The sequence below is a fragment of the Amia ocellicauda genome, chromosome 8 (assembly GCF_036373705.1).
Source record: "Amia ocellicauda isolate fAmiCal2 chromosome 8, fAmiCal2.hap1, whole genome shotgun sequence".
NCBI lineage: Eukaryota > Metazoa > Chordata > Actinopteri > Amiiformes > Amiidae > Amia > Amia ocellicauda.
The window spans coordinates 1,419,155-1,439,424 of NC_089857.1; the positions used below are offsets into that span (position 1 = coordinate 1,419,155).

The following is a 20,270-nucleotide window of genomic DNA, read 5'->3' on the forward strand; positions in this document are numbered from 1 at the left end:
AATTCAATGTTATTGAAAAAGTCCTTAAACAGCAACCAACTCAATTGCAACAATATTTAAACCTGCTGATTCTATCAATTTTCCAGAGGGAGTAGAACCTGACGAAAGCTTGATTAGAATTTCAAAAGGTTCATCCAGTAACTGGTCATACAATTCCAGCACATATGGCATCTACTTGAAAAGTAGAACTGAACTAGGGAAATTACAGCTAATCAGTAATGAGATCTCTATTCATTACATTTACTCAGAAAAAGGTAAATAGACATTTTCAAATATGAAAGCATCTATCAATGCTACATGTTCTAAAATTTGTGAAACTGACACATGTAGTGAACCATGTTGGGATCCATAACTAGACATGAGTATGGAAGCCAACAGGTGAAAAGCAAAAGCTTCCACCAGGGTAGTGAAAGGGGGTGGGAATGTCCAAAAAACAGAAGCTGGATCCAGATAAAGGCTGGAGCATCTCTGAGAAAACATCAGAGATATTGTTTTGATTAAACTCGAATTTTAGAAATCACCAAAAGCTAGTTCTATGTCTTGGATCAAGGGGAGACTTAACATCAGGGTTTCATGAGACTGGAAAACTTTCCCTTCAAAGTATTCTTCACCCCTTGCTTCTAATAGCATTCCTAAATTAGCTCAGGTTTAAGTAATCATCCTTCTAAATCACAGGTAAATGGCCTCCACCTGCTGGGTAGTGGATTTCAAAGCAAAGACTCAACCATGAGCACCAAGGAGCTTTCAAAAGAACTCCAGAACAAAACTGTTGAAAGACAAAAACAAATCAAAGGCCTTAAATATCCCTTGGAGCATGATTATTAAAAAGTGGAAAGTGTATAGCACCACCATCACCCTGCCTAAATCAGGCAGTCCCTCCAAACTGAATGACCGAGCAAGAAAGAGGCTGATCAGAAAGGCTACCAAGAGGCCAATGGCAAACTTTACAGGAGCTACAGGCTTTTATGGCCAAGACTTGTGCATGTGACAACAATATGTTAAGTACTCCACAAATCTGGCCTGTATGATACTTAAGAAAGCCCACCTTGAATCCCATTTTAAGTAGCCAAATAGACATTCCAGAGATTCTGTAGCCATGTTGCAAAAAGGTTTGTGATCTGACGGAACTAAAATTTAACTTTTTGTCCTAATTGTCAATCGCTATATTTGGTGAAAACCCAACACATTGCAGCACCAAAAGAACACAATCACTACTGTAAAGCTTGGTGGTGGCAGCATCATGTTATAGGGATGTTTCTCATTGGCACGACTTTGCATATACTGGAAAATCTAGGCGTACAGAGTTGGTAGAGACCTAGTCCAATGGACCCACAGTTGTAATTGTTGCCATACACAGAGGGGGACAGGTTTTCAAACAGACAACAATAGCGGGCACACAGCTCATTGCTTCAGTAAGCAAATACAACCTGTGCAGTACTTATTAAACTGTGCTAATTCACTGAGGTGTTAGAATGTATTGTGGCATAATAAAGATATTTTGGAAAATGTATTATATTATGACATTCTGCAGGTAGTGGTATGGGGTGACAGGTATATATATGGGAGGAATGCCTCCCCCTTCTCCCAGTTTTCCACTATGTGAACGTGGAAGAATCCTCGTTCACCAACCATGAGCTCAGACATGTAGACACAGCTGGTGCTCATCAGCCAGGTGTATATAAGAGAAACACACAGTGTTTCAATGTATAGTACCACAGGGAAGTGCAGGAGGGCGAAGAGCAATCTGGAGCACTTTTGAGAGTTTTGCTACTGATTGGAAAATGATACCCTCTTTGGCACTGAGAATCCAATTTGGAGACTGGATTATGACTACGTGACTGTCTAATCTCCTGGAGAGCTTTCTGATAGAACATATCGTGAAACCAAATAGTCACCTAGAAGCAGCTCTGTAAACAGGAAGAACAGTGTTAGTACGTGCAATAACCTGGGAAAGAGGTTATTTTTTTTATTTCACCTATTCTAAAGATACACCCTATATCTTGCTACCATACCGAAGAGCTGTACCCATGGCTTTCAACCCAGATCCCCAGACACCACCGTTTCACACCCCACACAGCATCACAATATAATTATTAAATACAATCAGAGCAGCACGTTACAGAAATTTTCATTTTCTTTATCATAAGTCTTGATTTCCCCTTTTAAGATGGAGTGAGTGTACTGAAGAGACTTCAAAAGATGTCACTGATGCCATTATCCAACCTTTGGATCTACAAAAACCTGTGGGCTGGTGTGGATCAACTCTGACCTGTGGTCTTTCTATGCTGCCTTTAAGACAACAGCTGCTACTCTCAAACATTCTACTTTTGAGCAAGGATGATCTTTTCACAGTCCAACACGAAGATGATGTGATATCTATCATGTGCATTATTAATCAAGTAAAATTGATCAATATGACCAGTTATTTTTTACAAAGAGGACTTAAACCAGATAGAGATAGAGACAGAATGAACATCAGAAAAAAATTGTCCTAATGAGGGAAGGGGAAAACCTATATATTGATGTAGATGTAATACTGAGACAGAATAAATAATTATGAACTTATTTGATTTTACTTAAGAAGTACAACAGGATATACCAGGAATTGCACAAGGAAATTGCAAATTTGGGTGTTGAAGGAGCTGTGAGGATGGCAAATTAACATTTCTACTGGCCTCAACTGAAAAGCAATAAAGAACATCAGGTCACATGTGTCTCTCAGTGCTAAAAGCACAGGAAGTCTAAGTCATGTCTCAATGTGCTCAATTCAAATCACAGAACTGATTATGAATTGATTTCTATTTATTTTCTCCACTTAAGAAAGAGTAATGGAGAATATGCATATATACTTGTCATTATGAACCACTTGACAAGGTTTGGATAAGCCTAAACAACCTGAAAGACCAAGCCTGTAATTATTTATTTATGAGGTACATCACAACCAAGGAGGCAAGTTTGAGAATTAGTTGTTTTCCTGACTGCAACAGATTTGCAAGGTCACAAGATCAGGACCACACCTTCACATCCCTAGGGGAAAGGATAAGTAGAACACTTTAATCATACCCTTCAGTTGATGTTATGAACTGTATGTGAAGAATACAAATCTTCCTAGAGTGAAAATCAAAATGTAATTGGTCCATGTATGCATTTATTGCAGATCCCATAGTATATTCCAATATTGTGACTTAATGTTTGTTCACACTGGAATCAGGGCACATGCTGCTTGCTTGTATGCCGCTCTGCAATCATACCGAACCAAGAGGATCGTGGAATGTGAGTGGCAGTAATACATTTACTATGTGATCCGCGTGCCAGTGTTAAAGGAGAAGATTTAAAAAAATCAGAACTTCATCCAAATACATCATGTACAGGGAGACCAGTACCTATTCAAACTGCAACGACCCATTCAAATGTTCAATTCATAAGACTAAGCCTATAGACAGATAAACAATTTCAATAAGGTGAGGCAAGTGACATGAACAGAACAAATAATTGCCTCCCATCTACAACAATCTCATTCTCTTTCTCTTATTCCTTGACATGAATACTCAAACAGAAATACAGGAGGCAATTATATTACTATTTTTGTTTCTTGCCTTCCTTTCCTTTCCTTCCTTTTTTGCCTGTTTCATGCATGTGCAAATCTGTCTGTGACAGCCTGTGACCTCACACACTGCAACACAAACATATCCAAATAGCCACTGTCCTTTTCTCAGAGCTGTATTTCAGAGCAGACCTGCCCTGAGTAGTGCATGGACCTTGCACTGCCAAAGCTGAGAATTTGTAGTTATTGGAGTACAGGCTTTGCTCAATGCTGATCAAGCTGCTCTGGCTGTTGATAACTGAGTGTTAATGGCAGCAGCCCTCTCTTTCCTATTTCACTATTTCTGAAAGCACAGCATCTCATCAAGGAGCTCAAAGAACAGGCCCCACTTAAAAAGCTCTCTTGCTCTCTTGCTATTTCTGAAGCAGTATGGCAATCAGGGCACAGTAAGAGATTGTGCAGGCTCAGAGATTTCAGAGTGTCAGTGTTCAAGTGCTGTCCTTAGAGAGAAAATTAATGTATCAATGAAAGTGCTAGATGACTAGAGGACAGTTGAGATGCTGGACCATGTGCTGAGCTCCACACCGACCACACTCTCCTCATCACTGTTCAACATTGATCAATAGATACATTGCAGTTCAACACCAGCAGCACACCTAAATACATCAGAATTACTGAATTATTATAACACCCTATTTTGCCAAGGCATTTACAATTTATTAAATAAAACAAACTGTTGTCAAGTGCAGAGAGAACCTTAGCAACGATAAGCAAGATGAAAACAAAAAACACTGGAGCCACATTCACTGGCTGGCATGGGGAGGTGTGGAGGTACAGAGTTGAGGAAGTGAGCCTTGCACATTTTAGATCATAATCCTCTCAAAAGGCATCATGAGTTACAATCAAAAAAATTACAATAACAAACCAGAGGAGCTTTTCCAGATCTGTAGGGACATACGCACCCGAGGGCACAAATGGAAAATGGGCTTCAAGGCATTCAAGAAAGAAAACAGGAGACACTTCTTCACACAGAGAGTAGTATATCCACAGAGAATACTGATGGAATTACCAATACATACATACATACACCCCCTACACATCCACAGCCACTAAAAACAGACACACATACAATACATGCATACACTATCAGACCAGAGTGTGTGTAGTGGGGATTTCTCACCGAATTGCAGTCACTACAACAGGCCCACAAACACAATGTGTTTCTGTTAAATATGTAACCCTTCACATACGCGTAACCAAACTAAGAGATAGTGTCAATACAGGTATACACAAACTCACACATACACACAATATACACAGACAAATACAAAAGCACCTGCAGACACATACATACAGCTAGAGCCATTACAGGTACATATACACAATGAAAGTTCCCCACCACACACACACAAATAGTCATGTAAACACACATAGCGGGGAAACAATCTTCCATAACCATTCCTCCCGATGATATAAGTAGCCTACAGCTATGTTTTTTTAATGGTATTTTTAGCTATTCTTAGATTTTTTTGTCAATAACGAGGATGTGGAGAAGGATGTTTGTGAAAGTAAGCTGCATTAATTCCTATTCATTTTGCTGTAATCCCGGGTGACTCATCCATTGCGTGAGAACATAACACAGCTAACAACGTGTGGAGGTCATTAAAAAAATACAAAAATTCAAATAATTGAATGTGCTTCTAGGAAGAGAACTACTCCTGGACTCCATTCTGTACCCACTGAAGGAAAACAGTGTGATCACTCTTCCACAGATTTGCATGCTTAGACCTGCTGACTCACATTTGCACAGCTGCCTGATCAGCAGACAACAGGGCTGCAGTGATGCCTGGTTCTCAGTCTAATGCCTCGTTTCCACTGCCATACCCGACCAGCTGGGTACGCATTCCGGAGCTTTTTGTAAAACCTGGCCATTGTTGGAAGTTCATAATCTGTTGTGGGATGTACCAGAGGGATTATGGAATAGTGTTTTGTTTCCTTTTTAAAACACAGACAGAAAACAACACTACAAGTGATGCTTGACGTGGAAAGGACTTTTGTGGTTATTTTATTCTTTCTGCCTTACACGATTGTAGACAGTGTAATAAATACCCAGGTTTCTGTTAAGAAATATTAGGAAGTGCTAAATGTGTATATTTTATTCAGACAAGCATTACGTCACCGTAAGAAAACTCTTCCATTTGCAACAATAAAGTAGTGATATTTTCTCCAGTGCTAAACTAGTATTGACATATTTGCAATAATGTTTGGTAGCGCTTTTATAATTTTAAACACGGCGCACCCAAAGGATGCAGCCTTATCAGTCTCATGAATGTAAGATTTGACTACAGTGGACCCTATTGCTTTGGAAAAGTAAGTGTTGGAATGTCAGGTCCTCAGAATAAATTATCCAAAATCACCGCCAGATGTCGCCCCTGTCCCAGTTTTGCTTTGTTCTTTCCTTAGCTTCCCATTTGTTTCCACCTGATTATTGAATAATCAATTCCCATCATATTGAACAGTTACCTTCATCTGTTCTTTTTCTCCCTGCTCATCAGCTCCATGTATTTAAACCCTTCCATGCGCCACTTCCAGTGTGACATCTAGTTTGTCTGTGTAACAGTCCAAGCCTTATTCCACTTATTATTGGCTTCCTGTGTTTACGACCTTCTGCCTTCTTTCCTGTTGATGACTCCTGGATCCCTGTCTTGTTTTGAGCACCTGAGTACTGACTTCTTGCCTGTTTTCTGACAACGACTACTGGATTCCCTTGTTAACTCTGTCTGCTGGCACTGATCCCGCGCTAATGCTTGACCTTGCTTTTGTCTCAACCTTCTTTTCACTTTATTCTATTATTATTATTATTATTATTATTATTATTATTATTATTATTATTATCTCCTAAAAGCGTATTATATATATATATATATTCCCTGCTATAATGTGTATTACAAAGTTGCAGCCTCCATGAGTTTTAGATGGTTTCACCGCATTTATTTTTCATGGATAACTTTCTGACTGTAAATGTGGCGTGTTTATTCAAATTTTTGAGGTCCATAAGTTATCCCCTTTAATTTTGTATTAAATAAGGTGGGATGTTTCATCATCATAAGGGTTTCACATTTAGTTTTAGCTGCTGTGATTGTTTAATTAATATTTTTTGGATTCCCCATTTTAGAACTCTGACCTATACGTGCTGAGCAGGGTTCCAATCTTAATAATTTGCAATTTGTGAATTTAGATAAGAACGACCATTTGTATCCGTTCAAGGACTGTTACAGTGCCTTTTTGGGCACCGGGCTAAACATCAAGAGTAAACATGACATATATGGTTGTGTTTGAATATTTATTGACTTTTTATTTATTGACTAAGAAATGTAATAATAAAAATGTATTGTCTGCACTTGTTAGCTCATTGTACTCGGATGTATGCTTATTGTATGATGTACTGATTATTACTGCACGTTTTAATGCTTTGAAATGTTTCTTGTGTAAACTATAAGTTACCTTGGAAAAGGGCATCTGCAATTCATGCCATGCTCAGTGTACCACTCCAGTAATCTTCTTGCATTGCTTGTGTGTCTGACATGACTGTCTGTCTGTCTGTTCCAGAAGACACTCCTACAGGACGGGACAGGACATTGAGAACTGTGGAACCTGCCGAGACTGTGCCTGTATCATATATAGGTAGGACTCATCCCCTCTGTCTTCACTGTGATACTGCTATATTTATGTTTTACTACTGATTTCATGGTCACCGCACATCTGTGCCTGTGCTGCAAATTTGAGGGCAACCTTCCAGTACATGACAAAAAAGTAATCTTTAAGTCAATAAAAATGAACTCTACCTAGGGGTAGGGGGCACAGAATCATGTGTAGAAACCACTACTTACTGATACTTCTTATCAGTTATGTTCTGAAAGCACTCTCTGTCACACTAAGATGACCATATGGGGAAAGATTCCTATTTATACAAATACAATACAGACATATTTTGCGGTGGATTTTGACTGTGTTTTGTCTCCAGCACAGCTCATTGAGCTCCTAAAGTCAGTGATCTTTCTCAACCCAAATTACCTCTAAGACAAAATATAAACTTGAAAAATACCTTTGTTAGAATGAAGAGCTGTTTCATACAAACAGTGAAATTCTTACGTCCATAAACCTATTGAGTACCAATGTGCTGTTTTAAACAAAAGTTTGGAGCGAGAGTTTGGAGTTTCAATGCCTTAAATTTATAAGAACATAAGAAAGTTTACAAAACAGAGGAGGCCATTCGACCCATCGTGCTTGTTTGGTGTCCATTAATAACTTTGATTCAAGGATCCTATCCAGTCTATTTTTGAATGTTCCCAAATGTTCAGCTTCAACCACATCGCTGGGGAGTTTGTTCCAGATTGTGAAGACTCTCTGTGTGAAGAAGTTTCTCCTGTTTTCCATCATGAATGCCTTGAAGCCCAATTTCCATTTGTGTCCCGTGTGCGTGTGTCCCTGCTGATCTGGATAAGCTCCTCTGGTTTGATGTGATCAATGCCTTTCATGATTTTGAAGACTTGAATTAAGTCCCCACGTAGTCTCCTCTATTCCAGGGTGAAAAGGTTCAGTTCAGCCCACAACTGAATATTATCTAAGTCCCTTTGAATAGCCTGTGCTGCCGAGATTGTAGCTGCTGAGCCACTTATTTTAGTATCATTGGCAAATTTGACAAGTTTGCTAACTATCCCAGAGTCCAGATCATTAATATAGATTAGAAAAAGCACAGGCCCTAGTACTGATCCCTGTGGAACTCCAATAACAACCTCACTCCAGTTAGAAGCGACTCCTCAAATCAACACCCTCTGTTTCCTATACATCAACCAGCTACCTACATAACCCTGAATACCTACAGCTTCCAATTTGAGGATCAGTTTTTGGTGTGGAACCTTATCAAAAGCTTTCTGAAAATCTAAGTATATCATATCATATGCTTTCACATGATCTACAGCTGCAGTTGCATGTTCAAAAAATTCTAATAAATCAGTAAGACATGATCTGCCTCGTCTAAACCCATGTTGACTATCTCCAAGAATATGGTTTTCATTAAGATGCTCCTCTATTTTCTGTCTAATCATTTTTTCCAACATTTTACAGGTGATGCAGGTGAGACTGATTGGTCTGTAATTTCCTGGCTCAGTTTTGTCCCCTTTCTTGTGGATTGGTATGACATTTGCTGTCTTCCAGTCAGTTGGCACATCCCCTGTTCTAAGTGTCATTTGGAAAATTTGAGTTAGCGGCCTATAAATAATTTCCCTAATTTATTTAAGTACTGTTGGAAATATACCATCTGGCCCAGGTGATTTGTTTGTTTTTAATTCTGCTAGTCCCTGTAGTACCTCCTCCTCATTTATCCTGATCTCTCTTAGGATTTGCCTGGACTGATTGTTAACCTGTGGCATGTTATCTGTCTTTTCGTTTGTAAAAACCTCTGTGAAATACTCATTTAGAACATTTGCTACATCTTGTTAGTTTTCCAAGATACTTCCATTTTTGCCCTTTATCTGTTTCACTTCCTCCTTTATTGACCCCTTGCTGTTGTAGTATTGAAAAAAGCTCTTTGCATTAGTTTTAGCTCCAAGAGCTTTGTTTCTTTCTATTTCCCTCTTTGCTTTCCTGATCCCTTTCTTAAGATCTCTTTGCAGCTCAACATATTCTATGTATTTTGTTTTGTCTCCGTCCCTTTTGTATGCACTATACAACATTTTCTTCCTCTTGATATTTTTTTGCATACCTCTATTAAACCATTTTTGCCACTGTTTTTTGGTCCTCAATTTGCTAAGTTTTGGTACAAATTTCTACTGAGCCTCAAGTAGTATATTCTTAAAATATAACCATCCATTTTCAACTGAATCTGTATCCAGTGTGCTCCAGTCTACCTCTTCTAAGTGCCGCCTCATACCTTCAAGGTTTGCTTTTCTGAAATTGTAGACCATTGTTTTAGATTTGGTCCTTGTTTTTTGAAAGAATGCCTCAAAGCTAACCATGTTGTGATCACAGTTTTCCATTGGTTCTCTAACTAGTGTCCCTCTGACTCTATCTTGGTCGTTTGAAAATATTAAGTCAATGCATGCGCTCTCCCTGGTTGGTTCCCTGACAAATTGAGTTAGAAAGCAGTCTTTTATCATCTCAACCATTTCTATTTCTGCTTCTGTTGTCCCAACTGGGCTTTCCCAGTCTGTGTTTGGGAAATTGAAATCCCCCATTATAACAGCCACATCCTTGCTACATGCTGTCCTGATTACACTGTACAATGCAACATCTTGCTGAGTATCTGAGTTGGGTGGTCTGTAACACACTCCTACCACTAATCCTCCACATCTCTTGTCCAAAAGTTTCACCCACAAAGATTCTGTTCCATTACTGGGATCTAATTTTAGTTCTTCTGCCTAAATGTCATTTTTCACATATAATGCTACCCCACCCCCTCTTCGATTTTGCCTGTCTCTCCTAAACTGTGTGTATCCTTCTAACTTGTATTCATCCCCATCGTTTTCTGCAAGCCATGTTTCCGTCACTCCTACAACATCATAGTCACATGCCAGCACTGTGGCTTCTAAGTCCAACATCTTGTTCCTTATACTCCTGGCATTGAGGTACAAACATTTCAGGAATTTCCTACTAGTGGGTTCCCTTTGTTTTCTTTCCTTAGTGGAACATCTGCCATTGTCAGAGCTCCCTGCCCCCCTGGTCCCTAGTTTAAATGATTCTCAATTTCTCTGTCCATACGCTCTCCCAATGCATTAGCCCCCCTTCTGTTTAGATGTAGACCGTCCGGTTTGTACAGGTCCCATCTATTCCAGAAGAAAAACCAATGCTCCATAAACCTAAACCCCTCTTCCCTACACCAAGATTTCAACCACGTGTTAAACTTTCTAATCTCTGCCTGTCTCCCTGGCCTGGCACATGTTACCGGAAGTATTTCGGAGAAAACTTCTCTTCCCTTACTGACCTTGGCATTTCTGGCACTTCTCTGGACTGGTTGTCCTGCTACCTCACTGTCCACAGCTAGCTGGTGATGGTTCTTCATCTATACCTCAGCCTCTCTTAACATGTGTATCCCAAGGATCTCTTGTTCTCACATTTACACCCCACCCCACGCAAATGATGCAAAGATCTTTCTTTCTTTCCCTCTTCTGATCCTCTCATCCCCTCTCACATCCCTTCTTGTCTGACTGCTATCTCCTTCTGGATGTATTCATATAATCTCAAACTTAACCTTTCTAAATGTGATCGTCTCTCTTCTTTCCCGTCTCCTCTTCACCCTCTTCTGATCTCTTGAATTAAATTCCCCAGGAATCTACCAGATTCTCCCCCTCTCCTTCCACAAAAAATCTGAAGAGTCACTCTTGGCCCTGCTCTGTCCTACACAAAGCACATCTTCACTCTGACATTGACTTGCTGATTGCCAAACTGTACATTTAGGAAAAAAACGTAATAAATGCATGGCTAATTTCTACAGCAGGTCAACAGAAAAGGGAATATCTACCTCTAATTGTTGATTACACTACTTGTAAAGATGTCTTGACCGTGTACCTTTAGTTACTGAAAAGTCTAGAGATGCAACAGACCAGTATGTTTTCCCATTTTGTTTGTTCTCCAAGGACTATAAAATACTTCCAAAGTGAAAGTGATATTAGCTGATACAGTTAATCAGCACTATACATAATTAATATGTGAATCACTCATTGGTTGCACAGCATGGTGATGTATTCAAACAAATTGAAGTTCATTTTATTAATGGGACTGGATTTGTTTGAAAAATGCCAGTTACATGATCAAGGCATACAATGACATTCTTCAAGGTTTACTGCCAAATGCAATACATTTGATCTGTAATGCCCAATAATAGCCCGATAAGTATCTGGGCAAAGCAGAGAAGCTTGTTACAACCTTAAAAAAATATAGTATACATTTCCCAACAGAAAACAGTTTTAAAGACAACCTGACTGAAGCAATCCAACAAGAAGTACCAATAACATACCATCAGATCCATGCATAACACGATGGGGCACTTTGTATTCTGTTGCTGAATATCATTCCAAATACATCCCTTTTCGCACAGGTTTTGAGAAAAATGAAATGCACATTTTACCAAACACTGCAGTGTTAAAGGACCTCCAGGAAATAGTAACAGACAAAACTTAAGATGTGTTTAACTTAAAGGTTTCCAATTTAACATAAAAGGCTAAATATATTTGTCAGTTCTTTAGATGTTGAAAGAAGTGTTGCATTATATTAACCCTGAAATACATATGTTACAGCATTCATGTCATTAATTCAGTATTTTATATAAATTGTTTCCGCAAAATGTTACACATTCAAGCAAATAATATTTAATTAGACATATTAGTAATAAACAAGATACATGTCCCTTTAAATAAATGTTCATAGTTGCTGCCTCTTAATCAAAGAACTAATGCACCTTAATAGGAAGACTAACTAAGATGATTAAAGGAATCATTAAATTATTAATCGATAGGTGGTTTAATTAAGCAGACTAGAAGGCCCCCTTGCTCAGGGAGGTTACAGAAAATGCAGAGCCCTAGTGATAATCCATCCAGTGTGAGGATTAGATCCTGATCTTTCTACATATGCCCTAATCTGAATTTTAGACAAAGCCTCTGTTAATCATTTTGCATCCTCTCACCTTCTTGCTGATCACTGATGAAGTAGTAGTAGTAGTGTAATGTCCACAGAGTCCATTCTCAGGTTATAGTCTGAGTTCTACTAATTCTCAACATTTTACAAAGTAGTCTGGTTGATAAAGGCTCTGTCTGTTATAATGACCTAATGATGTCTCATATGTGCTGTGGGTACAAGAGTGGAGGGCACTGAGGAAGGAGCAAAGCAGTCAGAAGGTGGTGGGGCATTATTTTCTCAGCCCTGGTGAAACAGTCGTTCTCTGGAGGATGATGTAGAGCACTGCAGTATTATACTTTAGGTCCTACCAGTTCCTTCAGAATCATACAATATCCCACAGCAATGGGTGTAGAATCTGCCCCTGCCGGCATGCCTGCCTGCCTTTCTGTTACTCAGTATTTCTGTGCAGAGATTTGTGCTGAGGGACTAGCAATAACGGAAGTCTTGCTACTGTTTTTATTAATTGTTTATCTAAACTAATGGCCAGCCTGCCAGTCATTCTGTCTGGTTGTGTATTTAGTTCTGGTGTCACTTACAGTGACTGTTTTTGCTTCATTATCTTAGAGGTTTTCAGATCTGATTTCTGTCAGTGCCCAGGAGCACTCACTCTCTCTCAATAATGAGAATGATGACAGTAGTGAGTCTATAACTGTTGTGAACTTTATATTCTGCTGGGTCTGTTCTGCAAGGAGGTGTCCTTGCAATGAGTAACATAAAATGAAACAGAAATACATTAATGTATAACTCTAGGATAAATGAGGACTTGGTTCAAAACAATAACAAAACATATTATATATTCATACATATCCTGAAAATCTATACTTGAAGGAAAGAGACAGAGAGGGAATATAGAGTAAACAAGTAATATGGCGTGAGAAAGAATAGGAAGACACTTAAAGAATCAGGGATATGTGGAGCTTCACAGTTTCATCCCACATTCTGTTTTTCCCTTCTTCCTCAGTAATTGCAGGAGCCAGATGTAAACAAGTTAGCCTAGCAGTCTGCACTCACAAGCACTTAAAGAGAACAGAGCAGGGGGGCACACACTTAAAAGCTGAGGGTTTTAATGGGATTTTCTCAGTCTGATCAGTGATCAGCAACGCACTGCTGGTTTAGACTGCAAATCTGGCAGAATTCAGATTTACAGGTCTGGCATGCAGGGCTCATCTTTTCCTCTATAAGGAAACTCATGTGCTTTACTAACCCTCTCCTACTGTAGGGCTGCATTCAAGTTATATGCTAGTCTCTCACAGAGCAGGAAGGAGACAGAGACAGAGTGCGTATTATGGGCTTGAAGTTAAAACTTTAAATTATTTACATAGGCATGACACAAATCTACCAAGTCCATTTCTAGCCAGATCCTCTATGTTTAGCCTACTGGGCCAAAAGCTGCACCACCCAGGTTTCAGCTGCAATTGATCAGCCCGAGTGCAGAAGTCAGGGATCACATCCTGCTGTGGGTGATACACTGTAGACTTGTGGTTGGAGGAGTGGGACTCACTTTGCAGGTGTGTTGCAGGTGAAATACAACTTTAAGAATGGGAGATTTTTTCTTGACAAATAGAGATTATGAAGCTGCAGTTCATTGTAAGATTTCCCTCAGAGCTGAGGTACAGTGCAATGTGTCAATGTGCAGCTTATAGAGAGGACCTTGTTGTTCAGCTCTCTGCACTGACAGCCTCCCTCTCTCCCTAACTAAACAGGCCTCAATGAAGGTGTTTACTGCGGAGTACTAATTATGGATCAGAGAGGAGAAGCATGAAATATTAATCATTGTGAGAAGCACACTCACTTCTCTCCTACTAGTTATAAGCTCAGAAGGGGTGGTCAAAGACAGGAAAAAAAAATATTTTTCCTTTCCCTTGCAGTCACTTCAAATTTCAGGGTCAAGTGAACTTTTGCAGTTCCTAAAATTATGTTTTTTTGCATCTGTACATGTTGCAAATTAGTGTATATGTTAAACGAATGGCATTTTCCCAATTCTATCATATATACAAATTTTAACATTTTAAATTGTAAAGCTCACCAAGTAATGGTGTATGTCAAAAGCTAGCATGTGTCCTATTGCAGGGTTTCAGGATATGCTGTGTCATAGCTATGTAAAACATTTCTGTTTGCTACTTTCCAACAACTGACAAGATTAATCCGCACATTAAAAAAGGAAAAACAAACAAACAAATCTGCGGCAATCACTTTGATTGCAGTGTACTCCAACATTTGCATCCCAATCACCTGAACTGGTTTGAAGAGGCTTATGCACAGTACCATGTTACGTACATGATTTTCGGAATCAAATGTGTTTGCAAGGTAAAGCCCTTCTTAATCCAGTACAATCTGAAAAAAAGTAATTACTTTACTAATTACTTTTGTATAACAGTGGTTGTTTTCTTCCAGTATTTCCCTGTACTTTGCTCCATCCATTTGCCCTTCAGTCCTAACAAGCTTTCCAGTCCCTGCTGAGGAGAAGCATCCCCATAGCATAATGCTGCCACCACAAGGCTTGACTATAGGGATGGTGCTGATGGTGGGAGATGTGCTGTGTTGGGTCTACATACACACTACCGGTCAAAAGTTTTAGAGCACCCACATTTTTCCAGTTTTTATTGAAATGTAAGCAGTTCAAGTCCAGTGAGTAACCTGAAATGGTACAAAGGTAAGCAGTAAACTGATAGAGGTTAAAAAAAAAAGTTCAGGTTACCAATTTTTTTTTAAATATTGTACATTTCAGAGTTATATACTGTGTTACTACACCCTCTTAAGCATTATTTGGCAGTGTTACACGCAGCTCCTGTACATAGACGTTACATTCTATTCACCCATTTCAGGAGGGGGGTCTCAGTTTTCATGGGATACCAAACACATCACAGTGAAGAGTACACATGTGATTAAAGAGAAGCACACGGATTTGGTGCCCTTTTAAGGGTACCAGAGGGCTTTGTCAGCTTAAGGGGTTAATTGGTCTTTTTTATCTCCAATTGTTTATTTGTTCTATGCTTTCATTTCAGAGTACATTGAGGCATTAAACTGCGTACAAACTTGAAAAATTGAGGTGTTCTAAAACTTTATATAATTTTATATAAATAATTATAATATAATATATATATATATATATATATATATATATAATTATATATACTGTTAATATGTTTTTGAAGACCGCAATCCATACATAATGGAGCTTTCTGTAATGTTTCACATACAGATAACTTTTTTATTTTGAGAACAGTACCCAGCTTGACTATATATATGTATGTATGTATGTATCTATGGTAACACATCAATAGTGCACCAATTCGTAAAGTATGAATGTAATGTATGAATCCCACAAGAATAACATGCACTTCCACTGAGGTCTGGTGTTGATCACATGTATAAACCCTTATCCCTAACCTAGTCTGTAACCCTATTCCTAACCTTGTTATAAATGTAATTAAAAACTCAGATGAAGTGCATAAGGTATTCATGTGTTATTCCTGTGGTGTTAATATATCATTTTGTTAAGAATTGGTATCCATTATTAGAAAGTTGACCAGACACACATAATCATATACTTTTAAATATATTGTAACGTAAACTACGCACACTGCCCTTACAAGACTACTTCCACAAAACTGTAGCAGCTGTATTTTGCTGAATACTGTCAGAGTGGGCATTATCCCCAGTAATCATTTACTTTCTTTTCACCTTTATATAATATTTCAGTGCAATATTCAGTCCGTCATTCTGTGGAGATATTTAGTCTGGTGCCTGAAAAAGTGGAGGACATAACACATGCATATGGAGGCTGCTATATTACTACTTGATAAGGTACCAATCATTGACTGACATTTCTATACTAGATTGCTTAATTAAGCAAATATCAATTACTCTTGTATTTAGTTATCGAGATTGCTACAATATAAATTATATAGTAACAGTTTTAGGTAACTGTGAAACCCTTCTGGGTCCAAAACAATGGGCCACACAATGGTGAAAATGGTATGCTACAGTTTTGTGGAAGCAGTCTTACGTGAGGTGATACAGTCATTCATTTTGTATTAAAATTTAATTTTAAATAAATATTTGTATTTGTAAAATACAATGTGATATTATAGACCCAACAATTTCCTTATTTTACAAAGTAATGAAACAGGAGGCAGTTCTCACATGGAACTGAGGGGGAACTGAAACGGTGGCTGAAAACATTTTCGACTGGCACACCTCAGTATCGTCCCTTGTAACTGAAAGGCATTGGCAAAAGGAATAATTTATAGAAAAAATGTCTGTTAGAAGATTTAGGCACTATTTTGATTGTTGGCACACAGTAAAAGGGAGTTTATTTATTTATTTATTTATTTAGGATCATATAAGGAATAAGAAAAGATCTGGACAAACTGACCTCCAGATCACCATGTCAGCAAATAAAACAGTGGAAAAACAATAATTTATCTCATATACTGGGCAACGTGTACCTCTAATGGAACCAGAAATGCCATTATGGATACATGGCATGGTTTAATTAATCAAATGCAGAACATGCATAGTTGCCATAATAAATATTACACTGCAAACATTCACGGAAGCCACTAGAAGTTTACAAAAGATCCCTTTGCACCCCCAGCTGGTGGAAGATATACCGCTCCCCTATTGGCCAAACGTCATAGTTCGAAACATTCATTAATAGCTTTTGATTATAGCTTTTCCCCAAAATTATATAATTTCCCTATTCTTTGAATGCAGACACAGTAAATAAACAAAAAAATCACAGTTGCATGTAATTCACACAAATATAGTCTTATGCCCAATGACTAGGGCCCTGTATTTTCTGCGACCTACTTTCTAAGGCTGCAATTCATTGATTAGGCAGGCATCAGCAGCTACCGATACATCACATCACATTATATCATATGCATTCCTTTATAACCTATATATCTTTTTCAATATTATTTCTTAGAATTTGTAAATAAATACATTTAAATGTTTCAATTTACTAGTGGGAACACATCATTTGTCAAAAGAATTCAAAAAAGAAAAGAAAATGGCACTGATTCCCAACACTACACTATTGAAATCAATACTGAATAATATATATATATATATATATTACAAAGATAACTACTACTACTACTACTACTACTACTACTACTAATAATAATAATAATAATAATAATTTATTAATAATAATACATTTCTGCTTGGGCAATGTATAACAAGGTCTATTATGTGGGCAAGTCAAAATAAATTTGGCAGTTATCCTAAATAATATAATTGAATGCCTTAAGACTAGGTCACACTACAAAATGTTTAGCTGCAGACAAGCTGCTTGGTTGGGGCGTGTTCCTGCTACCGATGGTTTTCACAACGTAGTGTGAGACGTTCCATGATGCAACGCTTGCCCTCCGATCCAGTCGTAAGCTAGTCGGAGCCGCTACGATTTTATTAAACATGTTTAATATTTACGACTTGCACAGAGACCGGCAGCAGCCAATGAGAGTTGAGCTGAATGAAGAAAAAATAAACAGGAAGACTAAACATGACAGAATTACATTTTCATATGTATTTATTGAAATATTTAAAATACCAATGGTTGTTTAGGGGCAAGTTATTTAAAAATACTCTAATACAGGGAAAATAATATTTTCAAATACTTTACCCAGGTCTGCACAATATGTCGATACCTACAATGCGAACAGCAACAGTGGCTTGTGGTTGCATTCTTATTGGGCAGATTTCCGCAGCTCTGAACAGATCTGCAGGACTCCACTAATGTGGGGAGTTTAGAGCTCCCAACTACGAAGGATTTAAGATCAATCATGAAGTCCCCTTGTACTTAAGCAATCATGTAGTATGCACTCCTTCACGACACAAAATACATACATTCGGATACACTCCCAATTCAGATATTCAGAAAGATGTTGCATTGTACAATGTGATCAGGACAGCATGTTGCAAGGATGTGGCTCTTATGATTTCAATTTCCCAAACATAGAATGAGAAAGCCCAGCTGGGACTACAGAAGCAGAAATAGAAATGTTTGAGATGGTAAATGACTGATTTCTAACTCATGTTGACTATCTTCAAAGTGCATGCAATTATCTGATATTTTAAAATGACCATGATAGAGTTAGAAGGGCATTAGTTAGCAAATGATCACAGTATGGTTAGCTTTCATACATACATAAAACAACATGGACCAAGTCTAAAACAATGATCTACAATTTTAGAAAAGCAAACCTTGAAGGTATGAGGCAGCACTTGCTGTATAGCGCATACAAAAGGGATAGAGAGAAACAAAATACAAAGAATATATAACTGCAAAGATATGTTAAGAGAGGGATCAGGAAAGCAAAGAGGGAACTATAAAGAAACATAGCTGTTGGAGCTAAAAGTAATGCCAAGAGCTTTTTTCTATACTTTAAAAGCAAGAGGTCAATAAAGGAGGAAGTAAAACAGCTAAAAGCTAAAAAAATAAGTATTTTAGAAAATTTACAAAAACTCAGTCAAACTCTAAGAGATATCAGGATACATTAAGAGGCGGTACTAGCTGAGGTACTTAAAGAAATGTGGGATGAAAACTAAAATATTCCAATTGGCACTTAGAACAAGGGATGTGTCACCTGATTGGAAAACTGCAAATGTGATACCTATCCACAAGAAAGGGGACAAAACTGAGCGAGGAAATTACAGACCAATCAGTCTCACTTGCATTACTTGTAAAATGTTGGAAAAAATTTTTTGACAGACAATAGACGAGCATCTTAAAATCCTAAATTTCCTAAAATCCTGGCATGTTGAAATCCTAGAGATCAAGGTCTTGAGGCTCAGCTTGTTGATCTGTGCTGTATTAGTGATATAGAAGAATTAGTCAATCAGCCCACTAGAGAGATGGTCTGCATGCCAAAACCTAGGAGAGTTGAGACCTTAGCACAGGACTTTTGATTAGGATCCACACCAAAGACTGACCCTAAAATCGGAAGCTGTAGGTATTCAGGGTAATGTAAGTAGATGGATTATTAACTGGTTGATGTATAGGAAACAGAGGGTGTCGATTAGAGGAGTTGCTTCTAACTGGAGTGAGGTTGTTAGTGGAGTTCCACAGGGATCAGTATTAGGGCCTTTACTTTTGCTAATCTATATTAGTGATCTGGACTCTGGGATAGTTAGCAACCTTGCGAATTTTGCAGATTATACTAAAATAGATGGCTCAGCAGATACAATATCGGCAGCACAGGTTAATGAAATTGACTTAGATAATATTCAGTTGTGGGCCGACACCTGGCAAATGAAATTCAATGTGGACAAGTGCAAGATATTACATGCAGGTAACAAAAATGTTCACTATAATTACACTATTGGTAGGAAAATAACTTGAAGAAGTAATGCATGAGAAAAATCTAGGAGTCTACGTTGACTCCTCACTTTCTCCATCCAAACAAAATGCTAGGGTATATTGTCAAAAGTGTAGAATTTAAAACAAGGGAAGTAATGTTAAGACTCACTAGTTAGGCCTCATTTGGAATACTGTGTACAGTTCTGGGCTCCACACTTCAAGAAAGATATCGCTGCTCTAGAGGCAGTTCAGAGGAGAGCAACCAGACTTATTCCAGGTCTGAAGGGAATTTCCTACTGAGAGACTGAGGGAACTGAACCTTTTCACCCAGGAAAAGAGGACACTACGTGGGGACTTGATTCAAGTCTTCAAAATCAAGAAAGGCATAGACCATATCAAACCAGAGGAGCTTTTCCAGATGTTTTCCAGGGACACACGCACCCGGGGACACAAATGGAAATTGGGCTTCAAGGCATTCAAGACAGAAAGCAGGAGACACTTCTTCACACAAAGAGTTGTCACAAGCTGGAACAAACTCCCCAGCGATGTGGTTGAATTCAACAATTTGGGAACATTCAACAATAGAATGGACATGCTCCTTGTATCACTAATTTATTAGTGCACAACAAACGATGGGTCGAATGGCCTCCTCTCATTCGTAAACTTTCTTATTGTCACGTTCCATAGGGCGTGGGAAGACAGGGAGGTAAAGGACCCAAGAGTGGAGCGTGGAAGAGTGTGCAG

The 20,270-nt window shown here is 38.4% G+C and overlaps 2 protein-coding genes across 3 annotated transcripts in view; one reads left to right on the forward strand and one right to left on the reverse strand.

The window, feature by feature from the left end:
- The window catches only part of LOC136755306 (dedicator of cytokinesis protein 2), a 435,882-nt gene that overhangs the window by 133,582 nt on the left and 282,030 nt on the right, over positions 1-20,270 (reverse strand). The window lies entirely within an intron of this gene.
- The window catches only part of LOC136755307 (uncharacterized), a 95,588-nt gene that overhangs the window by 24,952 nt on the left and 50,366 nt on the right, over positions 1-20,270 (forward strand). The window contains exon 2 of the mRNA XM_066711777.1: positions 7,154-7,228. Within this exon, the coding sequence (XP_066567874.1) occupies positions 7,154-7,228 (75 nt within the window). The remainder of the gene's footprint in view (positions 1-7,153; positions 7,229-20,270) is intronic.